The sequence below is a fragment of the Condylura cristata genome, unplaced genomic scaffold (genome assembly GCF_000260355.1).
Source record: "Condylura cristata isolate star-nosed mole 26May11 unplaced genomic scaffold, ConCri1.0 scaffold00039, whole genome shotgun sequence".
Classification (NCBI taxonomy): Eukaryota; Metazoa; Chordata; class Mammalia; order Eulipotyphla; family Talpidae; genus Condylura; species Condylura cristata.
In genome coordinates this window covers 5,887,529-5,898,806 of record NW_004567140.1, presented here as the reverse complement: position 1 = coordinate 5,898,806, position 11,278 = coordinate 5,887,529, and the positions used below count along the sequence as shown (strand labels likewise).

The window sequence follows — 11,278 nt, the reverse complement described above, 5'->3', positions numbered from 1 at the left end:
ATATATATATATATACAGACACATATGTATTTTATATTTTTGATTCATGGAAGACTAAAGACATGGAAAAAATCCAGCACCCCAACAAGTACGGCCAGGAAGGCTATCAGCTCTGTAATATAACAATTTAATGAGCTATAAACAAGAAAGGGTGGGAAAGGAAGGAAAAAATGTGCATTGAGTTTAAGACACTGTAAAACTGAGAAGACTTATTTACTATTCAAGTATAAACTCAGTAAGGACTTGGCATAAATTGAAAGGCAGCTGCTGAGGTACACCATTATAAAATAAGTTCAGGAATTTACAATTCTACCTTCCAATTTTCTGGGAGAAAAAAACCAAACTCTTGAAGGTCTTCACTAGAGACCCTGAGAGGGACTAATACTTTTGATGAAGACATAGTCAACAATCCATGATTGAATTTACTATTCAAAATCATGTATTTATTTAAAACAATAGGAATATGTGCTCTCAGACTGTCCTCTAAGAGTTTTGAAACTATTAGTTCAAGAGTTTCAAAGTATATTACGTCCCAAAACAATACTGCTTTAAAAAAATTTTTTTAACAAAACGCAAAAAACCTGATTTGATGGTACCTTAAAAATACCCTAATATACCAAATTTTCTCCAGTCGGACATTGCAGTTAATTTAAGAACTTTCTGCATTGTTAAAACATTTTTCCTCACAAAATGTGGGTACTGACATTAGATAGAAACACCATGAATGTGAAAATACCACCAATTTTCTGCAGTTAAAAAAAACTAGAATGTTCTTTGGAATCACTGAAATATCAAAATTTTGGGTTTTCTTCTATACTCTGCACCTTCATTCAGGCCCTCCACGCTGCTTGTAGTATTAACCTGTGTGATTCTAGTTTCATAGATTCAAGTCTTGCAGTGCAACATCCACGCTTATGAGCACACCAATGGGAAGTTACGCTTAGCCCAGAAACGCTGCTGTTTACTTCTCCATGATGACCTCTGTCTAACATAAAAACTTCAGAATGTGATACAAATCATCCTGTGCTAAACAATCAAATGAACCCAACACGGAGAATTCTAGTATGGTTCCAGCACTCTGTCTCCTCGACAGAGCGTACTGTCTCCTAGTTTTTCATGGAAGTATCACAGGCCTAGCTGTTAGCACTCAGCTTTCCTTGGCCTTAAAAAGGATTCTCAGGGCTGGCAAGTTGGGTTAGATTCTAAGAGAATTTTTTTGTTTTTGACAAACTACCGTTTTTAGCATAAAATCTGGCCATGGCTATAAGTTTCAATGTGCATACAATTGATTAGAGATGTTTTTTTCCTTTGTTTTTCTTTTCAAGATTGGCTGGAATTGAGTAGAAATAAGTCCATGATGCTTCTTCACATGTGTCATGAAATATGAGAAATCTGTCTGACTCTAGACACTATTTCTTTACGACACAGTGGGCAGGTCTCCAGTTGCAAGGCACAATCCATGCACAGGTCACTGAGAAGAAAGACATAGACGTTAGTTAGCTCACGTTCAAAAGGTCAAACCGCTGACGCAACCTAAAATGCTAACAGGCTTGTTAGTTAGAAAGGTAACAATGATATCTTTAGAAAAACTGAAGTAAATATCTAAATAAAAAAGTTAAGTTCCACATTACTGAACCTCAATTTGAGTAAAAATATTCTTCCATGAAATGTATAGTGAGCAGCCTACACAGAAAGGTTGTACTGGAGGCAGAACACACCCTCTCTCCCCAGGCAGCCGGCCAGGCACCATCTGTCCAATGGTTCATCTTTTACCACGTCTCATATGCTGATGTTTAACTTTTTGTGGGATTCTATTCTGTTCCACTCTTCTATCATCTTTTCACTGAACTAACATTTGGCTAGTTAAATTTGTTAACAAATTTAAAATTAAATTATTAATTTTTAAACAATTAAAAAAATCAAATATCAATTTACTATTAAGCATTAATTTGATCAAGATGTGGTGGGTACCTGAAGTCCTTCTATAACTCTCTTTTTTTCCCCCCAGAATTTTCTTGTCTTAGAAGATGTAAATTAGCGTTTTTACTTTCAGGGGAAAAATATCATGCTACCCTTTTTATGTGAACCAAATTAAAGTCAGGGTTTAGGGGAAAGTATTACCTTGTACAAAAATGAGAGGTTTTCCTATCCAACATCAGATCCACTTATCGGAACCTTCTATTACACTTCTTCATACAGGTACCGTATGTTTCTTGGTATGTATTATTAGACAGCACCCACTTTTTTTTTTTTTTTTTAAAGCTATTGTAAAAATGATCTTCAGGGCCCTCCCTGGTGGCACAGCGGGTTAAAGCACAGCACTGAGGAACTAAAGCCACTTCCCCATGAGTTCGATTTCTGCCTGCCCTGGAGGTGACCACATGACGTGGCAGACCTCTCCTGACCCGCCCCTGCTCCCCTCAGCAGTGTACTTCGTCTATCTGCCTGTTCTGCTCCCCATTCTGTCCCTGGTGAATCCTCTCACCCTCCGCATCTCTGGCTTGTACCCCAGTTCTGTATGAATAAATAAATCTTAAAAAAAAAAAAGAAAAAAGTGATCTTCAACTTTCATACATAGGATAACTTACTTTTTTATAACCAACTAGCTTATTCAATTGCCACCTTCATTCAAATAGGTTTTCTGTCAATGCTGGTGCCCTGGTAGATAATCAATCTGTAAATTCTAATGAGATTCTGCTCTTCTTTCTACTTTTACTTCCTCTTTTCTGTCTTGTGTAGGTGCTTTAGCTTTCTCAATCTAAGTCACAGTGCTAACAGAAGGCATTACTGTCTTGTCCCCAACATCTCTTGGAATGCTTCCAAGCGTCTCCTTTAAAAAAACACTAACATTTGGCTGAGCCATATACAGTAAATAAGTCCTCACTTGTCACCGTCGATAAGGTCTTTGAAATTGCGGCTTTAAAAGCAAAGGAACGTATGACAAAATGTGGTATCATGTTGTTTTGTTCAGTGCAGGTCAGGTTTTTTTTCCCATCAATGCTATAATCAAACAATGGCCAATGACCAGCTGTCTGCCTTTCCGTCTTTTCTATTAGCCATCCATTCCAATTTCATACTGTTTTCTTGTCTCTATGCATTTGTTTTGTAGTACTGCATTCACTAGGAATGGATAGTGAATTTTAACAAATGTCTTTTCAACATTTTTATGCAAAGTGTTAAATTTCTAGGCCTTCTCCTCTACTTGTCTGTTGAGTAAATTAAATCTAATTATTCCCTGAAAGTCTAAAAGAATTCATCTGTGAAACCATCTGGACATAGGGATTTTGGGGGAAAAGGCAAAGGCAGCTTTGGTAACCAGGTCAGTTGCTTCCATGGTAAGAGGAACGCTTATTAGAGCATCTCTTCTACGAGTCAGTTCATATTATTCAGTTTATCCATATTTCTTAATCCCCACTCTTTTAAAATTGTTGCTGAAAATTGAGCTAAGTTCTCTTATAATTCTTTTACTTTCCTCTTCTACCCCTCTTTTGGAGGTATCTATTACAGAGGCTATACATACTTGAGGTATTTGGTTCTAAGTTCTGAGGTTTCAGACATCCAAATTCTTGAGCCCCTATTGTGTGCCAAATTAGTAAGATGGGCCAGAGAGCTCAAACAGGAACAAGGCTAGATCCTGCTGTTTAGAATCTTAATCTCACAGAAACAAAGATCAAAAAGGGCATCAAGACATCCTGGTTTTAAATCTACATCTGCCTGTGAGACCTCAATAACAAAAAACCGCAAAAGCACTTAAATCAAGGAACCCTGGGCTGTAGATCTGACACCACGGAGGAGCCACAGACGGGCGCACCACGCCTCTCTCTGCGATGCCAAAACAGTCAACTGGGTCCCACCACACTCCAACACAGCCAAGTGAGGGCAGGCCCAGGCTGAGTCATGTCTCTGTGTGCGAGTGTATACATAGGGTGTAGGGGCATAACCTGGGGTCTATCATTCCAGGCTCCTAATCCCTAGTTTACGTGGCAGCTAAAGCTCTATCAAAATAAGAGCAAGGCAGGGCTTGTGGTGAGACAAATTACAAGGAACTGCCCAGAACGTCAGGTTAGGGATTTCTCCCGTACAAGCACTCACTGACTCAGCACATACACTTGGCCAGGCCAGGGCCAGCCATGGCAGCTCCTCTTCCCCCTGCTAGCCTCAGGTGGGCTGGCCTTCTGGGGACACTGCTCATGCTGATATTTAGACACTCTAGAGTTCACCTCAAAGCTGAAATATGTTCACATGATAGGAAGGTGCTGCTTTCTCAGTGGTAGGTGGGGTAAACAACAAGCAAATGAGGAAGCTCTGAAACTAAAAGGGAATGCCAAGTGGTTCCTAAATAGCATTAAACCTTTCACATTTTGTGACGTGAAAACAATGTTTAAAATGTAGCACTCAGTAGACAACATGAAACAAAAACATAAGCTTTCCATATCAAACAGCCTATTTTCTATCAGGTCCATTTTGTTGATGGCCATGTACTATTTCTGGCAAACTAATTATCCACTCAGTCCCCTCTGGATTAATAAGCCTACATGAGCAGCTATGGACCTAGTGACACTGATAAAGCAATTCGAGAACAGGATGAAATTTTGCCTCATGTAATGTACCAAAGAGGAAATAACCAAACGAGCCCTCTTACCTGTGTCCACATGGCTTCAACTGTGTGTCTGCTACCTCGTCACAACACAGGGAGCAGCAGTTTTCCCGGATGCTGACTTGCTTCAACAGAGCAAGACGCCTATGCCTGCGGAGAGAACACACTCGTTTTGTCAACAACTTAATGGGTCCTGTTAATAGTGACATATTAAAACAAACAAACAAAAAATAAAACAACACTGTGCACATGTGAAGTATGCTATGTACCCCCAAAGTGGCGGTGAGGAAGGTTTTCGCAAAGGCTAGCTCATCTCAAGTTTACATCGATTTTCTCAAACAGGGAAGAGTGTGGTATGGTCATTCCTATTTTGTGGGGTAAGAAATGATTTGCACAGTAGACAGGCTCCAGCTTGTCTCTAGGCTGCCATGTTGAGACTTCTAGGTGGAATTTAAATAGCCTGACTCAGTTATTTTTTAAAAATCCAAATCATCTGCTGATCTTGAAAACAGACCTCTCCACGGCAGCTTCTGTCCACCTCTTAGAGACCCACAAATAGACTGAGGAACCAATCCAAAATTGTTTCCACAAATGACCTAGCTGCCGACCATTTCCCTGCCTGGCCCTGCAAGTCTCCCTGCTGGTAACATCGGGAGGCACCTTGGTCATGGACTCTGATCATGATTCTTACTTTCAAATAAACATACTCTGATTATAATCAGCGTATTTCTCAGTCGTCAACACAGAATAAGCAGAATGAGGAGTCAAATTCAAGTCTTCTGGTTCTAAGTCTGATTTTTCTTCAATTTTTACCAGCAAATGTTAACCATTAAAGTCACACATTTTGGAGAGTGTGATGAAAAGATAGAGCTTTTCCTGGGAAAAATGCACACACAAAGTTTTCTATAATTTCAAAGTGCTCCACAGTAGACTCTTTAGTTCAGACACCTCAGGTCATACTCCTTTTGTGCAGCCTGAATGGGCAAGCAGACAGGCAGATCTGTTCTCCTGAAGATAGCGCCCGATGGAGGTGCCCGAGAAATATAAAAATATTCAGTCAATTCACTTAAGACCTTACTATGCACCAGGCACTATTCCAAGCCCTTGAGATTCAGCAGTGAAGAGAAGACAAAACAAATCTTGCTGCCGATGAACACCCCAGTGCGTGCGTGTGTTTGACTACGAGCCAGATAAAAAGTAAAATACATAATGTTAAATTATAATGTTAGCAGTATAAAAAAAAATAAAGTCCCCGTGTACATGAAAGACAGGGAGTTGTAATTTTTCAGTGTGATGGCCATGGAAGGTGCTCCGTAAGATGACATTTCAGTAAAGTCATGAAGGGCGTGAGACAGGAAGGATGTGAAGAGAGATCACTTGTAATTCTGCAGTTTACAACAAGAATTAAGCATACATTTGGCCTTTGTCTGCATTCCTGGCACAATTCCTAAAATCTCTGACCTTTCTAAAAGGATGAGAGTAATAACTGAGAGTAATAAAAGTCAACAGACTTAACTTAATGACTGACATTAAATTTGGGGAGTTCCTAGGTCACCTAAGGAAGGGGCTGGTCGCCAAGAAACCCATTCATGAGTAAATGTTGGAACTTGCAGTCTTTCCCCACTTCCAGGGAGGGGAGCGGAGCTGGAGATTGAGTTCATCACCAGTGATCATTTCTATGTAAAATCCAAAGGATGGGGTTCATGGAGCTTCGAGGTATCTATCTATCTGAGTGATACAAAATCAAGAAGAATCTGACGCACCACCATGTTTGCTGCAGTATTATCTACAGTAACAAAGATATGGAAGCCACCTAAGTGCCCAGTGACAGCAGGACAAAGACAGGTACACAGTGGACTTCTCCTCAGTTAAAAGGAAAGATGAAATCTTGCCATTTGCAGCTAAATGCAAAGAACTTGAGGGGCCTACGTAAAGCAAAATTAGAAAGCTAAAAAACACTGGACAATATCCTCTTTATGTGTCATACAAGTTAAATGAATGGATGAAAGGATAAAATAAAACAGAAACAAACTCAGACACTGATAACTGAGTGTGAAACGGCGATGAGGGGAGGAGTGGAGGGGTTTAACGGATGATGGTATCTTTTTAACCCTCTCTGTTTCAGAAAGTAAGAACAAAGGGCTTCGGGCAGGTGAGCACACGGAGCACGGTCTCTGCCCGCTTCCTGCCATCTGGCTGGCGTGCGCGGCCCTTCCCCTGGCTTCTCCTCAGGGATACCACCTTTTACTACCGTGGCGATGCACAGGAACCCTATTTATATGAGGTCTTAGGCACGCAGAGTCGACAAGGAATAAACCTACCATTTCCTGCGGGAAATGATGTTCTTCCCTGACCCAGGGGAAGGAAGGTGTTTCCTTGCGACCAGCACCCGCTCAGCCAGTGCGAGAATGCACCAAACCAACCAATGAGAAACCAGTGCACGTCACACTCCCATCTCCTCCAATGAATCCTCTGGTTGTGAAGGCCTCTCTGGGGCCTCCCATGTGGCCTAGGGGTTAATTCTCAGTGCTACTACCTGGAAGGCCTTCCCCTGGCAAAGCCCTGCGTGGATCCTGAGCCACCCAGGGAGTGACCCACAGGGCACAGCAGACTCCTGTTTGGCCCACTGCGCCCCTGTGCTGTGTATTTCAGTAGATCCACCTGCTCTTCTCCTCACTGCCTCGGGGGACCCCTCCGACTCCCTGCACTTCTTCTGGTCTGTACCCAGTTCTTCAACTCAAAAATAAATAAAATAAAAATCTTAACAAAACAAACCCAAACCTAAAAGCTTACTCTGAGTTGGCAGAGGCTTTAGGAAGGGCAGCAAGTTGGAAGGGGCTGCACTTCCCAAATTAGGTAATAAAACTATTCTGTTGGTGAAATAACTGGGTCCTTTTGGCTTAAGTCAATGTAATAAACTGGCAAACTAGTCATTTGTTAAGTCCTGGGTCCTCTGAGGTGCTCTAGCAAATGAAGCGAACCCAAAGAGGGGTTTTGGAGAACCTCCAATTTACAGGCAGTCACCCAGACACACGTAACAGCGCCGACCTAAAGTGGCCCTGACACCTCTCTTGTGGGTCTGATGACACTTCCTGGCAGACAGTGTCAGAGTTGAGCCCGCTGCTCCATGGTGTTGGAAAAGAAACATCCCGGCAGCAGGTGTGACTCCAGGAACAGCTTGCTAGTGCAAGGACCTCAAAGCTACAACAGACCTGCACATCTCAGGAGCGTGAACAAACGGGAAGCGGACAGGAGACAAGCTCAGAGAAGCAATGCAGCGAGGTGAGGCCAAACCTTGTAGGGTTTCACTGTCAGAATCTAAACTTTTGTGTTACATGAAACAGGAAGTCATTAGTCTTTTGAGCAAAAAATACAAAGTCTAACGACAAACCACTCTGAAGGAATGCTATGCTAGAGACTGAAAGGGCGCAGGTAGGATGGAAACTAGTCAAGGCGGAGCAGAAACCACCCAGGCAGGAAATGACGGAGACCGGACCAGGGCGGGCACAGTGAGGGTGGCAGGGACAGCTGGATTGGGAAACGCTCTTACAGAACAGCCCACAGGACTGGCCGAGGGACGGGCTGTGGGAAGACGGAACGTAAGGTGTCGGTGTTGCAGATACGCTCGTTTAAAGCCAGGACTGAGAACGCTAACAGGGAAATGAACGGAGGCGAGGGAGGGAGGCCATAAAAGCAGCTATGAGCAGATGACTACTACAGCTGACAGGTGAGTCCAGGACACTGCACTGTGCGTGTCCTCCCTGATGTGTGTATCTGACACTTTCCGTCACAGAACAAAGGAGACAAAAACTAATGAGTGGAAAGAGAATTAGGAAGTATGAGTATGCACAATGTAGAATAACTGTAAAATCTGAGGTAGTAACAGGGCTAAGATTTCTTATCCTGAAGCCAGAAAGATACATTCTGCCAACAAGTAAGACATTGCTTTTGGAATACATGCTGAAAAGACTAGTGGCTTAGAAAATGGTGTTAATTAGGCATGTCAACGCTTTTGCCAGTCTGTAACTAAGTGCAACAGGAATGTAAAGGGGGTGGGAGGGAAAGGTGCCAGGAGGGCGGATGTGAAGCTGCTCAGTTAGGCCGCAGAGACAACTCTCCCTGGTGTTGCTCTCAGAGACTAGACTCCGGAGCGGCAAGCACTGCACCAGCTGGAAGCCTGCTGCTTGTATTTGGGGCAAGCTGGACTCAGAGCTGAACTGATGTGGTACAGAGGGCAGGCAGAAGTTGCCCATAAAAGGACTTTCCAATGTTGAGGCTACTGCTGTCTGACTTTTGGGAAGTTAAAATCCACACTGGTCGTTAACTCAAGGCTCAAGCCGTTTTCACTAAAGCCAGTCTCCAGGGGAGCGCTTAGGTAGACTGCTTGTAACTTCCAGCGTGTATGAGTCATATCCAAGAAGACAGGCTACATAAAGTAATGGGATATGACAGATGAAAGAGGTGCTACCCCAGACTTGCACCAACAGGAACTTCAAGTCCAGAGTTTCTGTCAGCATGAAGACAAGCTGAAGGGAAGCTCTAGGGATGAACCTCAGCTCCCTGACCTGGGCGACAGTGGCTCTCTATTCCTGGATATTAGGGAGATCTGGTGTTGCAGGGACTGCTACTGTTACCATGTGGTATTTTCCAGCTCACATGGAAACCACCAAGGGACTCTCAAGGCTTCAGTTACCAAAGTCCAAAGTGAGCCAGAGCCCAGAAATGCTGCTCACAGACCTGTGTTCGGAGCCCAACAGAAGCTGGGGTTACGTTATGCACCTTCCGGCATAATGTCCCCGCTATGGCATATCCATGGTTGCAGAGCGACTCCCTCACTGACAGAATGTAGGTAGCTTTAGAGGCAGGAATGCCCTCCCTCCTACAGACCCTGGAAGTTGGTCTGTTAAAAAAACGATACATTTTGGTGCATAGGATCTCATACCATCTCAAAGTGAAACAAGGTTCAAATTGAAGTTATTACCAAGAAGAGCTGGAGTCCTCCCCTCCTTAAGGAACAGAACACACTTAGGTCATAAGAAAGAAAAGCAGGCACTCATCCACTGAGAGAGCTAATGCCAATGACAGTTTTTGGCAAATGAGGGCTGTGAAATTTTTACCCAAGATGGCATTGACTGTCTTAATGGCATCTTTGCCACATAGCTAATGCCTAAGAAGTAGTGGGCTTCGATAAATGAAAATATGTTAAAAGATGCACAAAAAAAAAAAAAAAAGAAAGAAAAGAAAAAGAAAAGATGCACTTGATTCACACTTGATTCCCTAATATTTAGGATTTTTACACGGACAGTCAAATGAAGTTACTTTTTTTGGTGTGGACATTTGTTATATTACCCAAATTTGATACCAATGTTATACACCATTTTAGCTCATAAAAATTATTGGAAATACTCTTGTATTTGGTTTCTGTGACATTTTAAAAAGAATGAAGATATCCATTACCTAACGATTTGGTGGAGATTCCCTGTGAAGCCATCTGGCACTGATGTTTTTGTGGAATATGGCTTTAAAATTTTTTCCAATTAATTTTATAGCAATAATTGGTTTATTTCTTTTTTAGGTTCTGTTTTAGAAACTTATTTTCCTAGGATGGCATCTATTTTACTTAAGTTTTCAAAACCACTTACTAAAGTTGAAAACAGTCTTTTAGAAATTGCTTTAATTCCTTGCGAGAATCATGTGCCACCCTGTAGCTAGCTTCAGCTGATTCCTTACCTCGGCAAAATGATTTTCTCGTCAGCGGTTAGGAAGGCGTAGTCATTAAAAGTGCTAAATTTCAGAGATGGTGGATATTTGAATGGTTTTGCTCCAAAATTGAACTCACATTGTTGATATGACATGAAACTAGCTGCAGCAAAAAATCCAGATCTAGAGAAAATAGTACAAAGACCAGTTAAAACAAAACTAAAGCTAGGATATGAAGTGGTTTTCAGAAAGCTGGGAAGAACTGGAGCCTTGCAGGCCGGCAGGGTGAGAGTCTGCTTACTGATCCAGACGGGCCTGTGACCCAGAGAATATCCCACCCTTATCTGCCTCTATCAGAGTCTGTCTGGATGGGTCCCTGATTACTTGAAATGAAGTGATTTCTCCTCACTCTGACTACAGAAAGGGCCATCTTTTTGGGAGAGAAGTAACCCCATGCACCTACTCCAACGCTGGACAGGGAAGTACTTACACAGTAGATGAAAAGACTTGCTTCTCAGGAGGCAGCTGGTTGCCATTTAAAAAGAAGATCATTTGCTTTTCATTCAAGTCTAACAGAAACCCCACTGTATCACCTAGAGGACAAAGTGAAACACTGTTAGGGTGAGGGGACTACGACTAGGTTCTGAAGCGGTGCCCAGGTTCCCACGTAACTCAATTAGGTCTGCACACAGCCATGCATTCAACACATTCACCTTTCTGGCTTCTGCGGTGGATCTGACCCTTAGACACCAATGTTTTAATGTAGCATTAAGAAGAAAATGATGCCAATTAATTTGAAACACTTTTTGATTTAAAAGATTTAAGTCTGTGGGGGAAATGTGCACTCTGGAAATAGGGTAAAAATAAAAATCATGTATTTCTTTGTCTCCTTGGGCAGATTTAAAGCTCCTGAGATAGATTACAATTGCCCAAAGACATGTTTTAAAAAAAACATTCATTTTCCCTTACCAACTCTTTGCT

General features: G+C 42.2%; 1 protein-coding gene across 2 annotated transcripts in view; it reads right to left on the bottom strand.

Moving 5' to 3' along the window:
• Positions 1 to 1,311: 1,311 nt before the first annotated feature.
• Positions 1,312 to 11,278, bottom strand: part of RSPRY1 (ring finger and SPRY domain containing 1) — a 41,464-nt gene continuing 31,497 nt past the window's right edge. For both annotated transcript variants that reach the window (XM_012733213.1, XM_012733214.1), the window contains exons 12-15: positions 10,788 to 10,890; positions 10,328 to 10,480; positions 4,643 to 4,747; positions 1,312 to 1,471 (exon numbers count right to left, since the gene is read on the bottom strand). In XM_012733213.1, coding sequence (XP_012588667.1) covers positions 1,375 to 1,471; positions 4,643 to 4,747; positions 10,328 to 10,480; positions 10,788 to 10,890 — 458 coding nt within the window. In that variant the 3' untranslated portion in view covers positions 1,312 to 1,374. The remainder of the gene's footprint in view (positions 1,472 to 4,642; positions 4,748 to 10,327; positions 10,481 to 10,787; positions 10,891 to 11,278) is intronic.